The sequence below is a fragment of the Pongo pygmaeus genome, chromosome 15 (genome assembly GCF_028885625.2).
Source record: "Pongo pygmaeus isolate AG05252 chromosome 15, NHGRI_mPonPyg2-v2.0_pri, whole genome shotgun sequence".
Classification (NCBI taxonomy): Eukaryota; Metazoa; Chordata; class Mammalia; order Primates; family Hominidae; genus Pongo; species Pongo pygmaeus.
The window spans coordinates 18623620-18650565 of NC_072388.2; the positions used below are offsets into that span (position 1 = coordinate 18623620).

Here is a 26946-nt window from a genome sequence, read left to right on the forward strand (position 1 = left end):
ATTTACATGCATTTATTTAAAATTAGAACATTAAGAAAGAGTGGTCTCAAGATGGAGGGAGGATTTAAGGAGAGGAATAGAAGCACATGGCCACACATCGATGAAGAAGATAACTGCCCATACTTTATGCATAATGTTGAACCACGAATGCTAGCAAATAAATAGCTGGTAGTGAACAAAATTAACTACAGTATCATAAGACATCAAGGTTGAAGACCAGTCCTGCCTGGTACTTAGCACAGACTTTCTATTCCCATCTTTCTGGCTCCTCTGTTCTTCCATGGCTTGCCATTCCTCTCCCACAGCCCCAGGGTATCAAGACTTTGCTTGAATAAAGATTACAATAAGAATTTTCTTCTCTTTACAGCAACCTGTGAAATAGAGATGAGGGTGGAAGAATGGAGATTGCACAGGGCTGGAGCTATTGACACTGAGAGCATCAGCTAAGCCAAAGAATCTTTTCCCTCTGGCATTTCCTGAAGGACAGGCAGACTCTTTGTTGTGTGCATACATCAATTCACACAAGTGTGAGCACATACCCTTTGAAGAGAGTAGTGATAATATTATATGTCACACTCATTCACTATTTTTCTGAACAGTATCATTGGCAGTACAATTAGCTTTTCATTGTCCATCCTGGCTTTAGGCCTTCTTTCCTTACTTCTGCCTAGTTGGGCTGACTCTGTTTCTTGGCTTTATAGCTGAGCTAGGATGAAATTCAGTTTGTTTCACACGCCCCCGCCCTCCCCACCCACACAAACACAGAGAGACAGATAGAGAGAGAAGAATCTGCATGCCAGTATCAGTTATAAATTTTAATTGAATTATCCAAAGTTTTGGATTTTTCACTCCTCCAGTTAGAATAAATAATCAACAGTTTACTATAGTGCTAAAGAGTAGATATTAAGGAAAGGTTTAAACAAGAATGAACATGAAGAGGTCCTTCTTTAGTAAGACCCTAGTCCTAAAGGGATTTACAACTTAGAGCCACAAACTAACCAGCTCATCAGAGAATGACCTGTCAGCACTGTCAGTATCTTCTCTAATGAGGTAACACTATGGTATTGGCACCTGGGGAATTGTTTGCCTGTAGTGAGCTGGCACACTGTATTTTCCAGTTCTGGGCTCTCACAGCAGCTTATGCCAGGATTCTGTACAAACTTGCAGCTGGGGGCCTTGTGGACCCTGCGCATCACTTCCGTGGAGCCATGGATGAAGTTATTGTTCCATTTGCACGATCTGTTTGCTTCTGAAACTTTTCTCCAGACTGTCATGTCATTGCAACACTCTTTGTCATTACCTGAACTGTCTCCTTTGGGGTCACTATAATGTAACCTCCTGAATGTCAGTAATGAGGAAGACATATCATCCTTGGACATGCTGAGGCTGGTATTTTTAACTAACTGGATCGGGTTCATCAATATCTCAATGGTCTGTTTTTCTTGGCCACTTTTTGCCATGTCATATTGCATCTCTTCCTCTATAAATTCTTCTTTAATTATCTTCATTGTGCTTTCTGATGCTTCTGCAAGAACCAGGCCCAGGCTGAGCAGCAGCAGAGGAACGGTCTCCATCTCAGATGTAGTGTAATCTCTCCTGCAGTAAAGACAATAAATGAAAGATAAAATAAGAAGAAGATTAAAGAGGTAGTTCTTTCTTCCTCCTGACAGTTATTCCTGGGAATGACCCCTACATGTAGGTTAAAATTTTTATATCTGTGAATGGAACTATGATATAATAGAAACACAATCAGCTGTGGAGTCTGAAGACTCATGTTCAAGTCCCTGCTTTTCTGCTTATAATTTATTCAACCTTATTTAACCCCAGTTTCCCCATCTGAAAAAAATTGTGAGAATTACGTAAGGTGATATGTTTAAAGATCTACAACCAAGTATTTGTTTCTTATCCTTTTCCCTTGGTCTATAATCTCATTGGTGGGGTGTATAATCTCCATGGTGGGTCAAAATTCTCACTCAACACATCCCTCACCATTACTGTATCTCCTATAGCCTCATATAGAACCTGGCACATGGTAGCCACTTGAACACAAAATAAAACACACATTGCCATTTCCCCATCTCTCATTTCTTTTCTCACCCATTCTCAGTCATAAGATTTCTGTCTTTACCAGTTCCTTCGGCAAGTTGATCCTGTAGAGGAAGATTCCACTTTGTTGCAGAGCTAGAAGTGAAATCGTGTTTGTTTCCTGGGAGTTTCTGCTGTTGTGTCTAACTGAGGCAAGGAGAGGCAACAGAGGGGTAGATAGGGTTGTATGAAATTGATGCAGGAGACCATGTGGAACCAAGGAAGCTCAGGGAGAACTGAACAAAGTGTCCATATGGCAGTCAGAATCCCAATGACCTGGGCGGCACCATTGCTTCTTATTCTGTGAAATCTTGTCTGTCTATTTATACCAAAACCCAGCATGACTTTTTTGTTTTCTGAAACCCTACAGCACAGATTAAGTTGCACTTCATTTTATACGATCTTTTTCATTTTTCTAGTTAGTCAATTCATGTTAATCTTTTCTCCCTCTTTTTAGGCTAAAAATTCCTTGAGCCTGAAACACAGTTTCTGATTATTTATACTTTTATTCATATAGAATCAAATAATGAGCTGTAGATTAATAAAGAATCTGCACTCCAGGATCAGTTATAAATTTTAATGGAATTATCCACAATTTTGCATTCTTCACTCCTCCAGTTAGTATAAATAATCAAGAGTTTACTATAGTGCTAAAGAGTAGATGTTAAGGAAACAGGAAGAAGAGCAGAGCAGAAATTCTCAGTCTTTCTGAAACATGTAATTCAAGTGGGCAGCGTTCATAGCTGCCTGGGTTTTATTTAGTGTGTGTAATTACTGCACACACACTAATTTCTCAACACTATTTGTTAACAACATAACATGACTTTACTAGTATGTAAAATCCTTTACTTGAGGTCAATCCTGGAAAATCCCTAAAGAATGGTTATTTAAGTTAATAATTATTTCTCTCTCTTTAGAATGATTCCATTTTCCTCTTTTTTATCTTCCACCTCTAAAGCCTCCATCCGTTCTACATTGATCTCCTACATTATTACCCTTACTTCCCTCCTAATCACCCCATCTTGACCCTCCAATTTCTTCTATACACTACTTTTCTAAAAACATAACTTGCAATGACACTCAGAATTTTTGAAACATTCCTCTTTGCTCACAGTAGGAAGTCTGATCCCCTGAGCCCAGGAGCCAATGCTTCACTTGGTCTAATCTCAATCTGCCTATCAGGATTTATCTCCCATTATTTTGCTACACAAACCTGCCCTTTTCAATCAGTGTGACTCTCCTTTTTTTTTAATACACCCTATGCCATCTCTCCCACTTAGCTTCTTTCTTGAATGGCTATACTTTCCTGTCTCCTGAAATCCTTCAAAGCCCAGTTCAGATCTCATTCTTTATTTTACATATTTCATCACTGCTTAAGTCTACTAAATCCATTTCCAACTTCTCTGAACTTCTTATCATTCCCTTCTTATACCACTCATTTGATGTTATTATATATGAACTTTTAAAAAATTATATTTGAATTTAAAATGTCTGTGTGAGACTAGAGCAAAAACCTAGCACCAAGAATACATAAGCCTTAATTGGGTTGATGGATTATTGATAGATTATTAAGAATTAAGTATATGCATCCAGGTGTGTGCCCAAGGATGCCTTGACCAAAGACCTGATGCATTTTGAAGAGAGAAAGGATGAGGGATTTATAGGGAATTTATTTTGTTTCCTAAACTTCCATATCCTATACCATTGACATCAGTAGTGAGGTGATATTAGGGAAACAGAAAGACCGGGAGGAGAAAGATAAACAGGAAGAAGAGCAGGGCAGAAATTTCCAGTTTTTCTGAGACATGTATTTCAAGTGGGCAGCATTCACAGCTGCCTAGGTTTTATTTGAAACTGCTAAGAGGTGCCCATTAAAAAAATATACCTGGCTGGGCACAGTCACTCATGCCTGTGGTCTCATTGCTTTGGGAGGCCAATGCGAGAGGATCACTTGAGGCCAGAAGTTCAAGACCAGCCTAGGCAACATAGTGAGAATCCATCTCTACAACAACAACAACAACAACAACAACAAAAAGCCAGTTGTGGTGGCACATGCCTATAGTCCCAGCCACTAGGGAGGCTGAGGGGAGAGGATTTCTTGAGCCCAAAAGTCTGAGACTGCAATGAGCTATGATCACACCACTGCACTCTATCCTGGGCAACAGAGTGAGACTCTGATTCTATATATCTGTATAATATATATGTATATACAAATTTAGATACAGATAGATAGATATAGATATACACACACCCAAACTACAAATGCCTAAAATGTCACAATTCATTTGAATTTGGTGTTGATCCCTGTTGAATGAAATTACTCTGAGGATAGAGCCTATTGGTTCATCTCAGTTATACTTTTATCTGCAAGACACTTTTAATTAGAAAAGAGGAGGTTGGGTGAGGAAGGGGAGAAAAAGCACTGAAAAGGAAAGAAAGGCAACAAAACCTAGGGAGACGGATAGAAAAAGGAATCAGAATTCAGAAAATAGATGTAGGAACCTAAAGGATGCATTTCATCCACTTCAAAGTTTTGCCCAGAAAACGATGCTACCAAGGCCCAACAAATCATATGCTAGGGACCACCTACCTGTTCCTGTTCAGTTTCTATTCAGACGCTGAGGGCTCTGTTTACCTGGTGACACCCAAAATTCTATGGAGACAACAATGACAACAGAATTACCACAGAGAACTAGAAAATAAAACTCAGCTGAAAAACGGCCACCTAAGATGGAAGAAGCCATGAGATGAGTAAGTGTTGCCTACTCACAAGGTTGCAAACTGTCCTTCACTTACAATTATCCGCCAACTCCCCCTCCTAAATCTGATCAATCACATGGAACTTGATGGTTACAAAAGACAGAGCTAACAACTAGCATAAGTGCACCTTCTTCTTTGACATGAACTTGAACTAAGTCCAAATGAGCAATGAACAGCTGAAGTCTCTCAACTGAAAAGATCAGGACAGAGAGTGCTCTCCAAAGCCCGTGACCCACTCATGCCTGCTCTAGGTCACTGTAGGAGTCTCTAGCTCTCACATACAGGATTGAAATGCCATAGTTCAGAATTAGTGACAACATAATCTGGCCTTTATTTGCCAATTGCCCCTTATTTCTTACTACCTCACAATACAAATTCTCCCCTCCAACAATGTCTATAATATAGCCATTTTCTATACTACTTAAGGAATAGAATTATAGACTAATAGACTTGGAAAGAACTTGAAAGATTATCTAATTCAAGATCCTCACTTTATAGACAAGGAAACTAATGAATAGAGAAGAAGATGACTTCATGAAATCCCCAGAATTAGAAGCCTCTCTTTCTCTTCCTTCTCCTTCTAGCTGTAAGGATACTATGCCCATAGCTGAATGTGGGGAAACTAAGCAGTAAGTCCAATCGTAAGAACTAAAAAGAGAAAAGAGTTAGTAGTCCGGCTCAAAGTCGTCTCTGTTCCTTCTGGAGACGCAAAGAGGAGGTCACTGAGCTCTGAAAGTCTCAATCCCTCCCTGGGAAATCCTTATCTGTGTCTCTCTAAAGTCTTTAAGGGAAATGGTTTCAGACCAGTCAGGCTCCTTTCTTTATTTCAAGACACAAAGGGAGCTGCTGAACAGGAACAGATGATGCTTGAGTTGTATATGCTATCTTTAAAAAAGACCCTAAGAGGTCACCTCTGTTGCTTCTACAGCTAGAAGCAGGGCTAGGATTAGGTAGAGGTTAATGAGACACCCACTCTAAGACCAGAATTTAAGAGAGTGCCACAAAATTCAATAATCAAGATAAATAATATTTTAATGCAACAATTTTAGAAAATATTTATTTATTTATTTTTGAGACAGAGTCTTGCTCTGTTGTCCAGACTGGAGTGCAATGGCATGATCTCGGCTCACTGCAACCTCCACCTTCCAAGTTCAAGCGCTCCTCCTGTGTCAGCTTCCCAAGTAGCTGGGATTACAGGCGTGCACCACCACACCCGACTAACTTTTGTATTTTTAGTGGAGACGAGGTTTCACCATGTTGGCCAGGCTGATCTCAAACTCCTGACATCAAGTGATCCACCTGCCTCAGCCTCCCAAAGTGCTGGGATTGCAGGCATGAGCCACCACGCCGGGCCGGAAAATAAATTTAATGCAAAATAATCCCTGATGAACAAATGTTAAAATTTTAAATACCAGGATCTGCACTGCACTACATGTTACTCACATAACTCATCTTACCCTAATCCTAGCCTTGTCGGATTGGATCTTCAAAATTTTGTGATAGATATTTTGAGCATCCAAGATTTTTTTTAAATTTTTTTTTTTTTGAGACGGAGTCTCGCTCTGTCGCCCAGGCTGGAGTGCAGTGGCGCGATCTCGGCTCACTGCAAGCTCCGCCTCCCAGCTTCACGCCATTCTCCTGCCTCAGCCTCCCGAGTAGCTGAGACTACAGGCACCTGCCACCACGCCCAGCTAAATTTTTGTATTTTTAGTAGAGATGGGGTTTCACCGTGTTAGCCAGGATGGTCTCGATCTCCTGACCTCGTGATCCACCCGCCTCGGCCTCCCAAAGTGGTGGGATTACAGGCGTGAGCCACCGTGCCCGGCGAGCATCCAGGATTTCTGCATTAATTTTGATTTTTTAAAAATACTGAAATCAAGGCCGGGCACAGTGGCTCACGCCTGTAATCCCAGCACTTTGAGAGGCTGAGGTGGGCAGATCACCTGAGGTCAGGAGTTTGAGACCAGCCTGACCAACATGGAGAAACCCCATCTCTACTAAAAATACAAAAATCAGCCGGGCGCGGTGGCACACGCCTGTAATCCCAGCTACTTGGGAGCTGCCTCAGCAGGAGAATCACTTGAACCCGGGAAGCAGAGGTTGCAGTGAGCCGAGATTGCACCATTGCACCCCAACCTGGGTAATAAGAGCAAAACTTCGTCTCAAAAAAAGAAAAAGGAAACACTGAAATCAAATATATTCATCTAGGTTACTAGATTTTTGGTCTTCTGGTGCCCTCTTAAGTTTTGCACCTCAAGTGAGTGGCTCATTCACTTTATCTTAATCTCAGTCCTGTTTCTCATCAAAGGACCCAGAGATAAGGGACAAAAAATTGAAACACATGTAGAATTTATGGTTTAATTCAGTAAAGATTATTTTATTGAAGCAGAATAAAACAATCCCAACTCAGCAATATAGGAAGGATAAATTAATTACCAGTGGCTTCCCCTTTGGCTCAAGGCATTGCCCCATGTCCACGGTTCAGGTCTGCCTCAGGCACAGCCAGCTCCAATGCCATTGAGAGAAGAGATCCCAGACTCAGGAGCTGATCTTGAGTTATTTAACATAGCCAAGGAAACTATCTGGCCTCAAGTCATCACAAGTGACAAGAACAAACCCCTCTGTGGGGGAATAGTGGTACCTGCAGGCAGGGTATCTTGTGCCTTCAATGAGTTGACAGACTGTCATTTTGAACTTTGTCTCACTCTGAAAGCAGAAAATGGCTGAAAGGTTTTGGCAAGCAACCTTCTTGGGAGAAATGCAAATACTATTGATTTTTCGAGGCCTCTCATGGATGAAGACATGCTCCTTTTTACAAGTGTGGTCAGGTTCCCTGATAACTCTTTGTATGATCATGTGGTTGCAGTACCTTGCAGGAACGGGAACGTCATTCTGAGGATAGTCCACATGCAAGTGTTCTAAGGTTGACATCACTACTTCATCATTCACCTCATTTTCCCAGAACAGAAGCACCAAGAAAATTATCACCATTATTATCATCAGAGGTAAGAGTGACTTCGCATCTTTGGCTTTGACTGCTGTTGAGTAAGGGAAGACAGAAAATAGCAAAGGACAGTCAGATTCCTCCTGCTCCAACCCCTGGCTGCTCCCCCATCCTTGGAATATTTTGTTTCCTTCTCTCCACTAATTAAAATCACGCTGACCTTGCAAGATCCAGCTGGAGGCATAGTTCCCCAGAAAGCCTTTTTTGACCATCTCAGCTCAGAGTTTGGTATTGAGCTGTTCTCTAAATTATTCCTGTTGTGTTTGTTTTGTTTCTACAAGTTCTTTGACAGCATCTTTGACCACATCTCCTATTTCTCAAATCCTTCAAAGTGCTCAGCACAGAGCTGGACATATAGAAGGTGGTCAAGGTTACTTATATTGCTGAATAACTTTCTTTCCCATAATTTTCTCAACCTTAACTCCACCCAATTGCACATGATTTTAGTACCTTCTACTCATCTATTCTTCCCAATTCCTTCCAAGTCCCTCCCTCTGTCAGTCCTGCTTGGCTCTGTGCTAGCTCCTCTCACCTGTCATTTTCCTGGTCGCTCTCACAGGTAACATAGCCTTTTGATCATGAATTTGAGAAAATCGCTTGTGTCTTGCTGTTGCCTGACAATAACCGATAGAGAACCTGTTGAATGTGGGAAGAGTCAAAGTAGAAAGAGCAGAAGGGAGGGACCTGCACAAGGTGTGCTTGGGCACCACTGGGGAGGAAGAGAAGTTACCTTTAGCAGGAGAGTCGGGTAAGGCAGGTCCTGAATGTGTCCGCATTAAACAAGTGAGGACTTTTCGGAACATTTAGTGAAGGCCAATGTGTACCAGACACAGTACTGTCTCCTTTCTAAATTTTCAATCAGTCCTTATGACAAATACATGAAATTTTTCATTTCATTGACAAATAAATGAGTTGCAGAAAGGCTAAGGTGGAGATGGGAAGTGAGAAGGAAAGCAAGAGTCCCATCCTGTCAGTGCCAAACACTCGGATTCCAGTTTTAGCAAGTTTCATTTCCACGTGGTGTCCAGTACAGGACAAAAACAATTCCCTGGTAATAACGTTAATCTTGATAAAGCCCTGGGCTTCTGAGGAGTGTGGAGATAGTTCCCAAACTGCTGAACATTGGAATCAACGGGAGATTTAAAAAAATATTGGCTTCCACCTTGATACATTCTGCTTTAATTGCTATTGTGTGTGATCTGGGTTGGGGAGTCTTAAAGGATCCCCACGTGATTCTAATATATAGCAAAACTTATAAGGGGAACCACTGAACCGTGGGTATACATGGGAAACCCACATGGGAGATTAGTGGATAAGGGCTTAGTAAAAACATAGTGGTTGAAAGTATTGAGACCAGAGAATTATTTTTGTTGCTGTCATCTCCCAGTTAGTTGATACAGGAATGGGCAAATGGACTTAGTTTTACTACTTCATGCCCTGAAATTATTTCTCTTTTGGAGCGACAGGTACAAAATCTCCTCTGTGCATATCTGTGTCTTTCTAATTGGCAGGAAGAAAATGATCGCAGGGTAAAAAATTATCTAGGAAAAACAGAATCCTGGAGAAGGCTTCAAAGAATGCTTCTCTTTCTATATAAAAACGAAAGCAAAATTTCAAATTGTGAAAAAGAGCAACCAGGAGAATATATTTACTTCCAAAAATGTCCATTCTGGGTGTCCTTTCAGAATTCAAACTATCCTGTTTTGGATATGTGTTACCCAAAGCCACAAAGATATAAGTGCATGCTTAATTTTTGACACGATTTTCAATTAACAAAATTTGATTTTGTACATCTTGCAGAAACATTTCCAATGTATACAGAGAATTATATCTATGTACTGTAACATGTTCATTATTTCCTGCCAGAACTTCCAAGTAGCTGAAGTACAGGTACTTTACTAAGTGTACAGGCAGAGAAGTAATCCCTGTTACAAAGATTTTCCCCAAAGGAGGCAACTAAACCTATCCCTAGGGTATTACACTGCACAAGGAGTTGAGACTGAGTCCAAATGTTAACTAGTGTGGCAGCCTGGAAGAAAATATTTGTAATGCCTAAAACCACCTTTGTGGTTTTAGATTTATATGTAGATTAGCATCTACATATAAGAAACTCCTTCATGTCAGCCCTAAAAAGACAGGAAACCCCAGGGGGAAAAAAAATTGTCAGAGAAAAGCCAGTTTCAGAAGATAAAGCCAAAATGGATAATGAGCAATGCTCCACTTCATTAGTAATCAAAGAAATGGAAGCTAAAATAACAAAGAAATTGTTTATAACCATCAGATTATCAAAAATGATTATCAAGAATTAGAAAAACAGATAATATCAAGTGCTGGTAAAAACACTGCTGGGCATAAAAATTGATGTGGCAATACTAGAAAGGAATCTGGAAATGTTTGGTAAGATTAAGGGTTTGACCTGAGACCTTTTAATCCCACTCCTGGGTGTAGAATCTAACAAAATGCCACAGTATTGCTTCTATATCAAATTAAAACTAATTCAGAATGGGCGCAGTAGCTAATGCCCGTAATCCCAGTACTTTGGGAGGCCAAAGCAGGCAGATCAACTGGGCAACATAGTGAAACCCCGTCTCTATAAAAACACAAAAATTAGTGCGGTGTGGTCATGCACGCCTGTAGTCCCAGCTACTTGGGAGGCTGAGGTGGGAGGATCACCTGAACCCGGGAGGTAGAGACTGCAGTGAGCCGAGATTGTGCCACTGCACTCCAGCCTGGGTGACAGAGTGAGATTCCATTCCCCACCAGGAAAAAAAAAAAAAAAAAAAAAAATTAAAACTAATTCTGAGTCTTTTGGCTTAGAATTAATTTTCCTTGGGGAGAATTTCAACTCATGCCATTATAAAGTTCCCTCTTCCTCCCAGATATCCAGGGAAATCTGGACAGCATATTGTTCTTATTCCTTCTTTATTCTGTGGCACCTGTAGCGGCCAATGGCATTAACTAAGGGACAAACATTCTCATTCACTTCTCTGGTAAAAACACCTAGAATACAGAGTTCAGATCCAGAATCTTGACCCTTTGTTGTAGTAAGATGTGACTTTTTTCAAACACCTACTATATAAAGGATTTTTCTCACCTATTGTAAGGGCCTTTTATCATTCACATATTATTTAATTCAACATATATTTATTAAACACTACCTGTGCCAGGCACTCTTCTAGGCCCTTGGGACACACCAGTGAAAAGACAAATGTCCCTCTCCCCACTACTGACTCTGAATCAGTACCTCAATATGAAAATTGGTAATTAAAATATAAGAATTGTACATTTATTCTGCCATTCCTTCAGGAAGTATATTCCTGGGCAACCAAATCGCTTCCATGTGCTGTGGAAAACTCTTCTTTAGAGAACAATGACAACTAATAAATATGAAAGGAATAATACAATTAGAAAATCGCCATTTTATAATCATTAATGAAATTATTAAGCCAGGCAAAAAGCATTTGCTGGGTGGCAAAAATTATTAAATGAGAGGCTATATAAGGCCGGGCACGGTGGCTCACGCCTGTAATCCCAGCACTTTGGGAGGCCCAGGAGGGCGGATCATGCGGTCAGGAGATCGATACCATCCTGGCTAACATGGTGAAACCCTGTCTCTATTAAAAATACAAAAAATTAGCCGGGCGTGGTGGCGGGTGCCTGCAGTCCCAGCTGCTCGGGAGGCTGAGGCAGGAGAACGGCGTGAAGCCGGGAGGCGGAGCTTGCAGTGAGCCGAGATCGTGCCACTGCACTCCAGCCTGGGCGACAGAGTGAGACTCCATCTCAAAAACAAAACAAAACAAAAAACAAAAACAAAAAACCAAACAAACAAAAAAAAGAGAGGCTATGGGGAACTTTGCAATGGAAGATCTGGCTGCCACCACCCAAACAGAAGTAGAAGGTGAGTTATGATGTGCCTCCTAATAAGGTACTGTAGCACGTGCACAGCACTGTTTACCCAGTAATATTGCCAAAGAATTGAGCAGATTAGTTTATTAAGCCTTAGATTTAACTTCCAGATTATAGGAAATTTAGGGAAAAGAGGTGCAAATTGTATAATACTACAAGGAAGCAATAAGACAGGTCCAGAGTATGTGACATTCTACCAGTTTCTTCACAAAGTCTATCACACAAAAACAAAGAGGGATAAACTGTTACAGATTAAAAGAATATTCAAATTTTGAATCTTACTTGAATGTACATATGGACTGGGCATTAGATTATGTTAAGAACATAATTTTACTTTTATAAGATATTATAATTATGTAGAAAATGTCTTTATTTTTTGGAGATAATATTCAATAGTTCTAAGTGTGAAATACCATGATATCAAGTATTTTCTTCCAAGAAATAAAGAAAAAAGAAAGGAAGAAAGAAAAAGGGAGGAGGAAAACGGGAAGAGAGAAAAAAAATCTGTGGCAAATTTTTTATAATTGTTGCTTTTAGGAGGAGAGGTGTAATAGGATCTATTATTCTATTCTTTCTACTTTTGTGTATATTTGCAAATAAGTATTTTTTAAAAATTAAATTCCTACTTTCATGGAATTTACATCTGGTGGAAGGAGATAGACAATGAAAAATAAACATAATCAATACTTTAGTGTTTTAGAGGATAATAAGTGCTGTGCACTTTTTTTTTTTTTTTTTTTTTTGAGACAGAGTCTCACTCTGTTGCCCAGGCTGGAGTGCAGTGGCACAATCTCGACTCACTGCAACCTCAGCCTCCCTGGCTCAAGCGATTCTCATGCCTCAGCCTCCCGAGTAGCCGGGATCACAGGTATGCACAACTATGCCTGGCTAATTTTTGTAGTTTTGTAGAGATGGGGTTTAGTTGTGTTGCCCAGGCTGGTCTGGAACTCTTGGACTCAAGCAAGTCACCCATCTTGGCCTCCTAAAGTGCTGGGATTTCAGGCGTGAGCCACTACACCCAGCTGGTGTTGTGCAAATTTAAATAGGATGATCAGAGTAGTCCTAGCCGTTATAGGTTTTCTCTTTCTGCCTTTCTAACCAAGTGCTAATATTGTTTGAGAATCTACCAGTTCTCCACATAACCATGAGCTTCAAGGGGACCTGCTGGGGATCTGGGTGTGAATCTGCTGGGCCCTGAGTCAATCAAGGTAATCCCATTCATGTGGGGCCAGTGAGAAGGAAAGGATGCACAGCTGGAAGCTTTTGGGAAGTGTACACAGGGTAAGGATAAGCTGCTGTAACAAAGACATCATCAGGCCAGGCGCAGTGGCTTACGCCTGTAATCCCAGCACTTTGGGAGGTGGAGGCGGGCGGATCACTTGAGGTCAGGAGTTGGAGACCAGCCTGGCTAACACAGTGAAACCCTGTCTCTACTAAAAATACACAAATTAGCCAGGCATGGTGGCGTGTGCCTGTAATCCCAGCTACTCCGGAGGCCAAAGCAGGAGAATCGCTTGAACCCAGGAGGCAGAGGTTGCAGTGAGCCGAGATCGTGCCACTGCACTCTAGCCTGGGCAACAGAATGGGGCTCCATCTCAAAAAAACAAGAACAAAAACAAAACAAAAAAACAAAGACATCATCAGTAATCCAGTGACTTAAAGAAGGTAGAAGGTGATTTCTTCTTGGCTTAACAGTTCAAGGTGAGCACTTCAGATTCTGTTCACACTATCATTTAGAAACTCAGAATTATTCATATATACTTTTCTAAAACGATAAAACACTTTAAGAAAATATTAAGAACTAATTCAACTATATTATGGAGTGGATACCTACCAGGTTATCTAGTCAGACTATTTTTTAATTTAGATTTTTATTTTTAATTGACAAATAATAATTGTATATATTTATGAGGTTCAGTGTGAAGTTTTGATATATATAGTATATTGTGGGATGATTATATCAAGCAAACTAACATATCCATTACTTTTTTAATAGTGCAGATCCTTTTTTAATAGCGAGAACATTTAAAACCTACTCTTTGAATAATTTTGAAATCTACCAAATGGCAGCATGGCCCAGGAGTGTGACTGGCAGTGAAGGAGCTGGGAAGACCTTGGATGCAGGAAGGTCATTTAAAGCAAAAGGTGCTCCCCTAACTCCACGATTTTCTAGCCTTTTCCTACTTCTCTATCACCCAGAAGCTACCTTTGAGCACTTTGAGCACCTCTCTTAAGACAGGTTGAAAGTGCCTCTGAACTGGGACCCGATTTCTTTCCTTTTCTGTTTATTTTCACTAAGAAGCCCCCCGAATCATTTTCACCTCCTACTCTGGTGATGAAAAGAGTCAGATGATATCCTGAGTTTCTTTCTAACAGTGGAAGTAGGCCTTGCTCATGAGGAAATCTAGGCTGGTTCACACACACTCTTAGTCACACAATGCAAGTTCACTTGTCGAGAAATATTTCTAAGAGCAATGCAAAGGCCATGGGACTTTACCAACCCCTCCAGGAACCCTTTCTTAAACTAACCACCCCCGTCTCTTCCTTGAGTGTCTACAAGAAGCTTTTCTGTGTGGTTCTAGCTCATAACTTCCTAAGTGGTGCTACAGGCGGTTTATCTGGCCTTCTTACACGGTGCGAGCCTCTGGAGAGCAAGAGGAATGTTCTTGTTCTGTCTAGCACAGTGCCTGGTATTTCTGAAGAGATTAAAAAATGTTTGTGGAGTGGATGAATGGGTGAAAGATGTCAGATCTTTCCCCTCTTCTGCCAGTAAGTAGCTGTGTGATCATGGGAAAGTCATGTCACTGCTCAGGGTCTGCATTGCTTCCACTCTGAAATGGGGGTAATAAACAAGAATAAAGGAAGCATTTGACTATTTATAAGATCTCGCCCTGCTTTTACAAACTGAAGTTCTGAGCTAAATTAAAATGAACTCCAGGCTGTTCTCTTAAGATGACAATGCTCTGGCTACAAGTTTTATTTTCCCTCACCCTGAGGGAATAGGAGGTGGTCTCTGCCTGCCAGCCTGGAGTGCAGGGGAGCTGTAGCAACTCGGGAGCTGGAGCCTGGGTACCAGACCCTGAAGTGGGAACTCTGACTCAGGAGTGTGGTGGAGCAGTTCTGTGAACTTGCCTAGGAATTGGCATTCGGTCGAAGGGACACTTTCCTAAATCGGGAACACTTACTACCGCGGAAAAAAGGCACGAGACACCCCCTATTCTGGAGGGTTCGTTGTCTACTTTTGGCAATTGCAGAGCTGTTTTCTTGACAAGGTGTGAAATGAAAGATTTGTGCGGTACCCTCACAAGCCCCTGGGCACTGTTCCAAACCCCCTCCTACCACCTCACCTGTCCCCTTGTCCAGGTGGAGTAGACAGACTGGGGCCTGTACGTGTCCAGAACAAGCTGCTCCTGATCGTGGGCAGGACATGTTCTGACGAAGCCATCAATCTCAGCCCTGCAGTTATAGCCCTGTGCTATGCACATGGGAGGTCCTGTTCTCCCTTGGGGAAAAACAAGTCATTTCTTGCTTTATAACTTTCCTCTGTCTCTGAAATGATTGCCACCGGGCAATAGCCCAAGGAAGACCAGGCTAAGGGAAAGTTACCTAAGTGTGTCTTTCTAAAAGCTTCTGGGTAGGCCGGTGCCTTCAGTTTTCCACTTCTGAGAATGCTTTGATCATAGCTTATCTGGCTTCTCCTGTGTGTCCCCAGGCTCAGCCCACAACAGTTCCCTCTGAATTCTCCTTGAGGAAGGACCATTAGCCAGCCTTCTGCTATGGCACCTCGCGGACATTCATATCTTCCATAGCACTCCCAGGCTTGAAATAACATAATTGTCCCCTGACCCCAAATAATCACGAAGGCCCTAAAGAACCCAGATGTGGTAAAAACAGAAACTCCCATGGTGAAACCCCGCCTCTACTAAAAATACAAAAAATGTATTAGCCAGATGTGGTGCTGCGCGCCTGTAGTCCCAGCTACTCAGGAGGCTGAGGCAGGAGAATCACTTGTACCTGGGAGATGGAGGTTGCAATGAGCCGAGATTGCGCTATTGCACTCCAGCCTGGGCAACAGAGCAAGACTCCATCTTGAAAAAAACAAAAAAACAAAACAAAACAAACAAACAAACAAAAACCCCAGAAACTCCCTTTTCATAACCACCTAACTAGAGCAGAATGAGCAGTGAGCCGAGAGTTGTGAAAGCTGGATTCCTGGCTTGACACTGGCCCTGCCACTAACTAGCTCTGTGACCCTGAGCTTCATTCCATGGGTCTCACTGGCCTCCTTTGAAAGTGGCCAGGAGTTGGCAGCATTGGTGGGATGGAGGAGGTGAAAACAACTCACAGTTTTAGAGGTGAAAAAGCACCTCAGACTATACCATTCTCTGAAGCAGGGCTCTATGCTTGTGTATTAGAAAGTTGAAACGTGGCTCTCAGGGGCTCAGCCACATTTCCAGCAGCTTGTTCGGGACACGTACAGGCCCCAGTCTGTCTGCTCCACCTGGAAAAGGGGACAGGTGAGGTGGTAGGAGGGGGTTTGGAACAGTGCCTAGGGGCTTACGAGGGTACTGCACAAATCCTTCATTTCACACCTTGTCAACCCTACTGCACCACAGTGATCTTTTTTAAACACAAATCCAGTTATGTGCCTGTGATATCCACTTTCTCCATCTAAAATGTGTCAATGGCTTTTCATTAGTCTTAAGAAAATGACCACAGTCCTCACCTCTGCCTACCAGGCCTTGCATAGATGGCCTCTCCTCAAACCACTCTCTCTCCATCTTCATATTCCTGCCATGCACTCCTCTTTTTAGTTCCCTTAACCCTTTTGGCTTTCTTCCAACTCAAGGTTTTTGTTTGTTTGTTTGTTGTTGTTGTTTTGAGATGGAGTCTTGCTTTATTGCCCGGGCTGGAGTGCAGTGGTGCGATCTCAGCTCACTGCAACCTCTGTCTCCTCAGATCAAGCGATCTTCCTGCCTCAGCCTCCCAAGTAGCTGGGATTTCAAGCGTGCACCACCGTGCCTGGCTAATTTTTGTATTTTCAGTAGAGACAAGGTTTCACCATGTTGGCCAGGCTAGTCTCAAACTCCCGACCTCAAGTGATCCGCTGTCTCGGCCTCCCAAAAGTGCTGGGATTACAGGTGTGAGCCACCAGGCCCAGCCCAACTTAAGGTTTATTTTGTTGTTGTTGTTGTTGGTTCCACTAAGGTAACCATCAAAAAGATGAATGAGCTTTATAAAGAAAAGCTCTCTGATATTATAAAGAGCAAAATATAGCTCTTTTAGGCCATGACAATACATCATTACATTTACTCAATATTTATTGAGCAAATAGTTGTTGAACATTTATTGTATTCCAGGCACTGTGCTTAGAACAGAGATTTCTACAGGAAAGCAGACAGATGTTGTCTCTGCCCTCATGAAACAGTCAGACAATTTTTTAAAGCTGAGAAATATAATAAATTTATTATGTTAGTGATAAGGACCACAAGGGAAATTACAGGGTTTTATGCAAGCAAAACAGACTGCTTCACTTATTCCGGGTTTTCTGGGAAGGCTTGTCTAAGGAAAGGAAGGATGCATAGGTTCACCAGGCAGAATGGGGAAGGTGAGTAGAGTAAGGAACACTCCATAGTGAGAGAACCAGACTATGTGGCTGCAGCATGAGCTGTGGTACCCAGTGGCAGAGGCACTGCTTGGATGGGTCCCAGTGGAAACATGGGAGGCAGTGGACAGGTCTCCCGCGAGTGTGAAGAAGGTACTGAAGCAACTGGAAGCTCACAGCACCAAGAAGGGGTGCACCTTCGCCAGCAGAGTTGGATGGGCATTTCTGACTGCGCTATGTGAAGTATATGCTCAGTCCCTGCGGGACATGGCACAGCTAAAGGACCTTCAGGCATAAGTTGGGTTCCTGGGGGCCCAAATGCACAGCTTGGAGAAAAACCTGGGGGTAAAGGACCTCCAGGTGCAAGCAGGGCACTTAGAGGCTCAGATAAACAGCCTGGAGTGGGAGCTGGAAATAGCTGTTGGCATGACCTTGAGCCCGTCCTCCAGGCCGGACACTCATGCTTGGTCTGATCCTGAGGAGGAGACTCCTCTGCTGCTGGCTTGTCCTGTGATCCATCAGAAGGTAGAACATGAGCAGCTGATGGGACCCTAGGGGAGAGCTCAGAGGCCCCCCACAGTGGTGGAATACACCTCTTATAGTGCTTCTCCTCCCACTGAGTTGCGGGAATTAGGTAAGCAATGCAAGGAGCACCCAGGGGAGCCCCTGCTGCCTGGCTACCCCATTGTGGGGATGAGGGGGCTGACAGCGTTTCTTGCTCTGCCTCCGAGATGGAGAAGCTGGCTTATATCATAACTCACCCCTCCCTTCATCAGTGGCTGCAGCTGTGCCGACGGTTGGCACAAGGGCAAGGTGACCACATGTTAATCGAGTGGCTGATGGCAGCCATATGGACTGTTAGGAATGATGCTGGAGAGATACCAGAAATTGTGAGTCAATGGCAATCATAGCTGATTTGGTACAGGTACTCCTGGAGATGGGTATGCGGCAGGCTATGTTGGATCTGAATCCCTAGAGGCCAGATGATGAACATTTTATCTCCCACGTGAGGGATCTTGTGCTGGCTGGCAGCCTCCGAGTGCTTTTGGCTCTCTAGCTGCTGTTCTTACTCCACATGTGGGGTGCCGCATACATGAAGTGACTACTGCTATGGCAGCTCTTGAGGAGGCAGAAGGCCATCAGCGGGATTGGGGAATCTGCGCCATAAAGAAGGGGAAGGTGCCCCCATAAAGAAGGGGAAGGTGACCCACGAAATAAAAAGGGACCCCAGCCGGTGACCGGCATGCAGATGTGGATGGATTTACTTGCAGCCAGGGTTGCTCGGGAGGAAACTGACAGGAAACCCAATGGAATGCTGTTGGCTCTGTGGAGGCAATTGTCCCCCCAGCAGCAATTCCGGAAAATACCCGAGGGGGCAAAATACTGTTGCTCAACCCAGCCCCGCGGGGACACGGCAGCTCAAGGACTATTTGCAGACTGGTGAAGAGACCGGGCCCTTCCTGTTTGATTAGGGAACTGGCCGAGGTGCTTGGCTTGGTGGTGGGTGTGCCGGACGACTGGAGGCCTCATGTGGAACTGGGAATCCACTAGTCCCCCACCAATGTACAGCAGGTCCTAGCACTGGTAGATACTGGTGCAGACTGCAGTCTTGTTTATGGGAACCCAGATAAGTTTCCAGGAAAAGCTGCATTCATTGATGGTTATGGGGGCCAGTTAGTGAAAGTGAAACCTGTGTCTCTGCATCTTGGCATTGGCCGCTTGGCTTCCAGCCTGTACGCTATGTATGTTTCTCCTATACCTGAATATATTCTGGGGGTGGACATTTTGCATGGTCTGGACTTACATACCACGGCCAGAGAATTCAGACTCCAGGTTCGTGTAGTAAAGCCGGGACTTCGTGGGCATATACATATCACCAGCCCCAAGTTCTGCCACAACCCTGACAGGTTACCTCCATTCATCAATACCATTTGTCAGAGGGGCATACAGAGATAACTGAGACGATTAAGAAGTTAGAGGAGGTGCAAATAGTGCGTGACATCCATATCCCCTACAGTTCCCTGGGATGTCCAGTCAGAAAGCCTGATGGGACTTGGAGGATGAGAGTGGATTACCAGGAGGTGAATAAGGTGACACCCCCTCTGCATGCAGCTGTACCATGGATTTGAGGGACCACCTGACAACGGAACTGGGACAGTACCACTTTGTAGTGGACTTAGCTAATGGATTCTTCTCCATCGACATTGCTCCAGAGAGCCAAAAATAGTTTGTCTTCACATGGGAAGGGTGACAATGCACTTTTACTGTGCTGCCACAGGGCTATGCGCATAGCCCCACCATTTGTCATGGTCTTGTTGCCAAGGACTTAGATGCCTGGAAATGTCCAAAAGGGGTTTGCCTGTTTCATTACATTGATGGTATCATGTTAACCTCTGATTCTCTTGCAGATTAAGAAGCAGCAATGCCCCTCTTGTGGCAAGGGTTGGCAGCATATGGTTGGTATGTCAACGAATCCAAGGTCCAACGGCCTGGATTGTCTACCAAATGCTTGGGAGTTGTTTGATCAGGTAAGACAAATGCCATACCGGAGGCCATCATTGATGAAATCCAGGCATGCCCCCGACCCACCACAGTGAGGCAACTGCAGACTGTTGTGGGCCTCTTGGGGTATTGGCGGGTACTTGTGCCCCGTTTGACTCAAATGATAAAACTGTTGTACCAGTTAACAAAAAAGGGGGCTACCTGGGATTGGGATGATGAGGCTGAAACAGGCTTTCTGGCTGCCAAGCAGGCCATTCAGCAAGCACCGGACTTACAAGTAATTGATCAGGGGCACCCATTTGAGCTTGATGTACTTGTAACCACAGATGGTTTCAGCTGGGGCCTACGGCAGCGCACGGAGCACTCTAGAACGCCAATAGGTTTTTGGTCCCAGCTGTGGAAGGGAGCTGAGCTCCGGTATTCACTGATAAGAGAAGGATTTAGCTGCTGTATATGCTGCTGTTCAGGCCTGTGAGAGCTTGACAGGAAGGGTTGCAGTTGCTGTGCGGATGACTTACCCAATGGCAGGGTGGGTGCATTCATGGGTAACAACCCCCTAGACTGGGGCAGCACAGACATCCACATTAGCAAAGTGGGGTGCCTACTTAGTACAGCAGAGTATGCTGAGTACAAGTCTGTTAGCAGCAGAGTTACAAGAGGTCTTAGGGCCTGCAGTCCTAACGCAAGATAAGGCCATGGGACCTGAGGCACCCCAGACCTTGAGTCATCACCATTTAAAGAAGGGCGCCCTCCCATTCCTGATGGGGCATTGTATGCAGATGGCTCCAGCCGGGGTGCTACTGCTAACTGGGCTGCTATAGCAGTCCAGCCTAGCACCGATACCATATGGTTTGATAATGGGTATGGACAAAGCAGCCAATGGGCTGAACTTAGAGTGGTGTGGACGGTGATTACTAAGAAGGAGTCACCTATAGTACTTTGCACCAATAGCTGAGCAGTCTGTCGAGGTTTAACTTTGAGGCTGACTACCTGGAAGTTACAGAATTGGCTTGAAGGCCATCGGCCCATTTGGGGCCAAACCACGTGGCAAGACCTCTGGGAAACAGGTCATCAGAAAGATGTAACTGTCCATCGTGTGTCAGGTCATGTGTCTTTGGCCACCTCCGGTAATGATGAGGCAGATGCCTTAGCCAGGGTCTGATGGTGAGAGTCAGCACCTATACAAGATGTAGCCTTGTGGCTACATAGGAAACTGGGACGTGCAGGGAGTAAACTGATGCAACAGGTCAGTAGGCACTGGAGTCTGTCTTTGCCTTCACAGGACATTTTGGAGTCCTGCTGGAAGTGCCCAGCGTGTGCTCAGGCATACCCCAAACGGAGGCAGCCGCCCCATGTAACACAGCAAGTGACGGTAGGCCAGATGCCCTTAACCAGATGGGAAATAGATTCCACTGGGCCACTGCCAAAATCACAGGGCTACACATACGGCTGTAGACACAGCCACTGGCTTGTTGTTTGCCTACCCTTGCAGGGCGGCTGACCAGCAACACACCATTCGAGCCCTGCAACACTTATGTGCCTTATACGGCCGTCCCCTGGCTGTTAAAAGTGATAGAACACATTTCACTGGACAGCAGGGACAACAATGGGCACAGCAGATGGACAAACAATGGGTGTTTCATGTTTCTTATAACCCACAAGCCGCTGGCATGATTGAGCAATATAACAGACTCCTGAAGAATGGGTTACAGTTGCATGTTGCTCCCCCATCTTTGCGGGGCTGGAGTTCCAGGTTGGACCAATTACTTACAAGTAATTGATCAGGGGCGCCCATTTGAACCTGGTGTACACGTGACCACAGATGGTTTCAGCTGGGGCCTATGGCAGTGCATGGAGCCCTTTAGAACGCCAATAGGTTTTGGGTCCCAGCTGTGGAAGGGAGCTGAGCTCCGGTATTCACTGATAGAGAAGCATTTAGCTGCTGTATATGTTGCTCTTCAGGCCTGTGAGAGCTTGACAGGATGGGCTGCAGTCGCTGTGCGGAACGACTTACCCAATAGCAGTGTGGGTGCATTCATGGGTAACAACTCCCCGGACTAGGGCAGCACAGACATCCATGTCCAGGTTGGACCAATTACTTACAAGTAATTGATGAGGGGCCAGTGCAACACATTTGCCATCTGGCTGAGGGCATCTGCCCTACCATCACTTAAAATTTTGTGTTAAAATTTTGAATGAGCGACCACGGAAAGGTGGCCCAGGCCTGGTGGAGACACTGTTATCCTGGGCCACCGTCCCCATCCAGCTACAGATACACACCAAGAATGACCTCCTCTGACCAGGTATAGGGACAAATGGTAATCTATTGTTGCCTGCCCCAATGCCCCTGAAGGCAGGGGAACAGAAAACCTGGCGTTGGCCATGGACCCTCCAAGCCCCCCCCATTGCAGATGGTTAGCTATTGTAGCCCCCTGGAGGGAGCATCTGCAGTATGACTTACATGTGACTCCTTGGGTATTTAACGTGTGGCCTACACGAATGACCATTCGTAGGGGAATGGCCAGGGAAGGGACCCTCCTATATATGTACTGTCTGTGTGGCCTATTTTGAGCTCCCCTGTGACTTTGGCTTGGGTACAAGACCCAAAAGAACCATGGGGAGCTGAGAAGGTGTGGTATCATCACCCAGGGCAGGAGCCTTGGCAGCTGCATTGTTATCCAGAGATGAAAAGTTAGCCTGTATTGGCTGGGCGCGGTAGCTCACGCCTGTAATCCCAGCACTTTGGGAGGCTGAGGCATGTGGATCACCTGAGGTTAGGAGATCGAGACCAGCTTGACCAACATGGTGAAACTCCATCTCTACTAAAAATACAAAAAATTAGCCAGGTGTGGTGGCACATGTCTGTAATCCCAGCTACTCGGGAGGCTGAGGCAGGAGAATTGCTTGAACCCAGGAGTCAGAGGTTGCAGTGAGCCAAGCTCGTGCCACTGCACTCCAGGCTCAGCAACAGAGTGAGACTCTGTCTCAAAAAAAAAAAGAAAGAAAAAAAAAGAAAAGTTAGCCTGTATTTTGCCTGAGGGACGTGATTTACCCGTTAATACCTGTGCCTGCTTTGTTGTTCTGGCTGTAGGTTGACATGCTCCAACAGCATTGTGGACTGGGCCCACACCTACGCTGAGGTGACCATTGTCTCCAACTGTTGGATCTGCTCCACCTTCCAGCAGCAGCTGCGGACAGTTTGCCCTGGAACGTGTATCCTGCTTCTGTGAAGAACTGGACATGGCTAGAAGCTTGGGGTCCCACGGACAATGGGTGGGATGCCACAGGGTGGGCTTTGGATAGGAGGCATCACAAAACCCATGGCAAACCTGCCCCTTGGCTGACTCATAGTGTCCATGATGGATGGAGCTGGCTAATGGGAGAACACGTGGTGCCCCCATTGCAGGTATCACAATGTATAGAGCAGCACTGGGGTAAAGTCACTGTGGGATGGTTGCCTACTGAGGTTTGTGCAAACATAACATGTGTCACCACACCAAGGGTGCAGTGGAACAAGCGGCCTTACCAAGGCCAGGCCCCCATGGACTTTGTGCCCCCTGGGAGTTTATGGGTCTGTGGGGACACAGGATGGCCATATCTCCCAGCCAACTGGACTGGACATTGTACCTGGGGTTGGCCCTATGTGCCTGCCACTGTGCTTCCCACATTGGCTAGTCGCCACATAACTGGGAGCCACTGTGTTCCTGCTTTTTGCCAGTGCAGCAGGCCCTCTAGTGGTTCTATCCCTTAGCAACGACTATCCCTGGAGCAGGCGTCATTACTGTAGAAAAGCAGGTTGCAGCCTTTGCAGACCACACAGCTCGGGCCCAAGTTGCCCTCCTTTTGTTAACTGATGAAGTCGATCAGATCAGGAAGGTGGTGCTGCAAAACCGGATGACCTTAGACATAGTCGCAGCTGCCCAAGGTGGCACCTGTGCCCTTGTAGGGACACAGTGTTGTACATTTATCCCTGACAACCACTGGAATATAATGGCAGCTTTCCAAGGGGTGTCATAGGAAATTAAGGTGATTGACCACCTTACTGATTACCCCCTGCAGAGATGGTGGGTGTCTTTGGGCTCTGGCCTACATTGGGCTCTCATAATCATAGGTAGCATAGCAGGAATATTAGTGGTAGGTTGTTGCTCTCTGTGTTGTTGCTGCGGCCTATGGGTCCAGGGTGCTGCCATATGTGCACGGGTCCCCACCAAGAGGATTCCCTGGCCTAGGGGGTGGAGTGTAAGGAACATGGCTGTGGGCAGCCAAGCAGGCTTAGGCCGAGGTAAACAGCCTAGATGACTCAGTGGGATTGGGGTGCAAGTGCACAGTCCCATATCTTATATAATCATAGCCACCTGGCTCTCAGTCAAGCTCCCCACCTGGCTCTCAGTCACTATCGTTTGTGTAGTGTATAAATGTAACACTGACCCTGTGAAGGGGCTGCTGAATAAAGCCATGTCTCATTTACCTGCTGTCTCTTGAGGGTTCTTCCAGCTCCCTGCCCGACGTCCACCCACTCCCCTCAGCCCTCAGCTGGGGCTGGAACCTAACCCTGAGCATGACAGAGATGCACAGAGGGTTGTAAGCAGAGAAACGACAAGCTCTTAGGATTTGACAGGATCATTCTGACTACTTTGTGGAAAAGAGATTTAAGGGCACAAGGACAAAACAGAGAGACCTGCTAAAGGGCTGCTGCAATAGGGCAGATGAGAAATGCTGATGGCTTCGACTACAGCAGTGGTGGTGGAGGTGGTGAGAAATGTTTGAATTCTGGAAATATTCTGATGATAGAGCCAACATCATTTGTTAAGGGATTGAACATGAGTTGTAAGAGAGAGGAATAAAGGATAATTCCAAGATTATTTGTTTCATAGTTCTTCTAAATATCTGAAGAAGTGTCAGAAGTTAAATACTCAACAGTGTAGCTAGGAATGAAGTGAAAAGTACCTGTGATTTCTAGTTCTTGTTCATCAGATGAGTCAGGACACATCTGGCTGAACTATAGGATGTAAACACTGAATACCCCGCTGGTAGCGGGGGAATAGAGATGAAGAGGGTGTTCTGAGGGTCTAGCCGTTGCGTAGAAAGTGAAAGCCTTCCTCCCCCAACACACACAGCCACATACCCTTCTCAAATAAGCAGGGTGAACCACTAGGCTGTCTTTTCCCTCTATGAGGGAAACACATGTTACGTTTGCACAAACCTCAGTAGGCAACCATCCCATAGCACAGTCCATTTCTGTGGCTTGGGAAAGTAAAGAGGATTGCAGAGGCAAAATAATGTGGCACACAGTTGTACCCAAAAGAAAACTTAACTAGGGAAGATCAAGTACCAGCTAGAAGGGGGTGATTCTGAGGAACGCAGAGTAAGACACAGGGTTCTTACAGAGTTACCCCGCCCTGCATGGTCTCCAGCTGTGTCTTGTAGAGGAACTTGGTAGCATATTAGCTCCCAGGGCAATTCCAGCTACATCTTGGGAGCTTTTTTTCTGAAAAATAGCCACTCCTAGGCTGGGCATGGTGACTCACAACTGTAATCCCAGCACTTTGGGCGGGTGGATCACCTGAGGTCAGGAGTTCGAGACCAGCCTGGCCAGAATGGTGAAACCCTGTCTTTACTAAAAATACAAAATATTAGCCAGGTGTGGTGGTGCAGGCCTATAATCCCTGCTACTTGGGAGGCTGAGGCAGGAGAATCTCTTGAACCCAGGAGGTGGAGGTTGCAGTGAGCCCAGATTGCACCACTGCACTCCAGCCTGGGCAACAAAAGCAAAACTCTGTCAAAAAAAGAGAAAGAAAGAGAGAGAGAGAAAGAGAGAGAGAAAGAAAGAGAAAGAAAAGAAAAGAAGAGAAGAGAAGAGAAAAAAGAAAAGGGAAAGAAAGAAAGAAAATCATTCCTAGGGTCCCATCCTCAGAGATCGCAGTGTAATTGTTCTGGGGTTGGACCCATCAGTGGATGGTTAAAAAGCTTCACAGGTGACTCTAATATGCAGATACGATCGCAAATCCCTGTTGAGAAGTTCATTCCCAAGGGGCTACACCACCGAGTTCCCCACCCCCACGCACACACAGAAAGGTTCAGTGAGCTCAGGCTTGAATGACGGAGCCTAGACTTTATTTGTGACAAGAACTTCGCCACATCTGCTGGCCCCTGTGCTTACAGAGTGAGGGTTATGTGAAACTATTAAACTATGACTGTCCTGAATGAACAATTCCTGGATAATAACAAAGAGCTGCAAAAGTGAAAAGCTGGTTGATTTAAAATAATGATTATGTAAAAGAAATATACATGATATGTGGTAGCACCTGGTATTTATCCTCATAATGTAATACCATGACAAAGAGCATTTTTGCCTAAAGATGAAATACATATATTTGAAATAATGGAGCATTACATGGTACTCACATACTAACTTCAGACGGTGCTTACTTTGTGCGATGGTGTTTAACGTGAATAAACCTGTGGTTTTATTGGGATGTCCACTGACAGAAAAATCTGTGACTTTATGGGAGCCAGCTGACTGCGAGAGGGAAAAAAAAAAAAAAAAAAGGGCTCGTCCGGGATTTGAATCCGGGACCTCTCGCACCCTAAGCGAGAATCATACCCCTAGACCAACGAGCCACTCGGGGAGCGGGTCTGGGTTACTAAACTTTAATAAGGAAAATTTCAGCCACGTCTACAGTTGGTCACTCTCTTCTTTTATAACTATGGGCATGGGTGACACCTAGTGGATAAAGTAAACCACTGCAGGTTTTCTCACCTAAGTTACGGAAGGCGGCGCCTTGTGACTGCAGATCCCTTTTAGGAAAAATGTTCAGGCGTCAGTGGGAATAATTTAGCTGCATGTTTTCACTTCCGAGTGAGCCAAAGATGCTGTAGGACAGGGAGCAGGCAAATCAGGGACCGTCCCGAGTTGTCCGGTGGTCGGAAGGCATCTCGTCCTTAACAGGCACCGACCGCCGTGCCCGCGGCCGGCGAAAGCTGTTGCCGCAGGGCGCCCTCCGTGGAGAGACCCCGAGGCAGAAGAGGGCCCCGACGCTGCTCGGTGACCTGCCTTGCCTGGCACGGGGCTGGCGCTCCAAAC

The 26946-nt window shown here is 44.9% G+C and overlaps 1 protein-coding gene, 1 long non-coding RNA gene and 1 other non-coding gene across 8 annotated transcripts; 1 reads left to right on the forward strand and 2 right to left on the reverse strand.

Moving 5' to 3' along the window:
* On the reverse strand, positions 1-26713 carry RNASE11 (ribonuclease A family member 11 (inactive)). Of its 6 annotated transcripts, none has more exons than XM_054449061.2 (4): positions 4856-5133; positions 4676-4738; positions 2098-2228; positions 796-1596 (listed from the first exon to the last, which is right to left on the reverse strand). In XM_054449061.2, the coding sequence occupies exons 3-4, from the start codon at positions 2109-2111 to the stop codon at positions 975-977; spliced, it is 636 nt and encodes a 211-aa protein (XP_054305036.1). In that variant the 5' UTR covers positions 2112-2228; positions 4676-4738; positions 4856-5133; the 3' UTR covers positions 796-974. The 6 variants fall into 6 exon arrangements, with proteins under 6 accessions (XP_054305033.1, XP_054305036.1, XP_054305034.1 ...); XM_054449059.2 differs by having other exon boundaries at positions 2098-2232; XM_054449060.2 differs by having other exon boundaries at positions 802-1596; positions 2098-2232; positions 4882-5133.
* On the forward strand, positions 4771-24328 carry LOC129012890 (uncharacterized). The gene is made up of 5 exons (XR_008493735.1): positions 4771-4836; positions 7712-7850; positions 13752-13900; positions 19769-19888; positions 22954-24328. It is a non-coding gene; the product is annotated as an uncharacterized LOC129012890 (long non-coding RNA).
* On the reverse strand, positions 26412-26483 carry TRNAP-AGG (transfer RNA proline (anticodon AGG)). The gene has a single exon. It is a non-coding gene; the product is annotated as a tRNA-Pro (tRNA).
* Positions 26714-26946: the final 233 nt, after the last annotated feature.

Bases quoted from the DNA above. Each gene is read 5' to 3' on its own strand.
- RNASE11 (XM_054449058.1), bottom strand. From the start codon at position 8,415: ATGTTACCTGTGAGAGCGACCAGGAAAATGACAG. The intron at 7,884-8,381 runs GTGAGAGGAGCT...CTTACTCAACAG, and splicing joins AGCGACCAGGAAAATGACAG to CAGTCAAAGCCAAAGATGCG. The intron at 1,597-7,714 runs GTACTGCAACCA...TCTTTACTGCAG, and splicing joins GACGTTCCCGTTCCTGCAAG to GAGAGATTACACTACATCTG.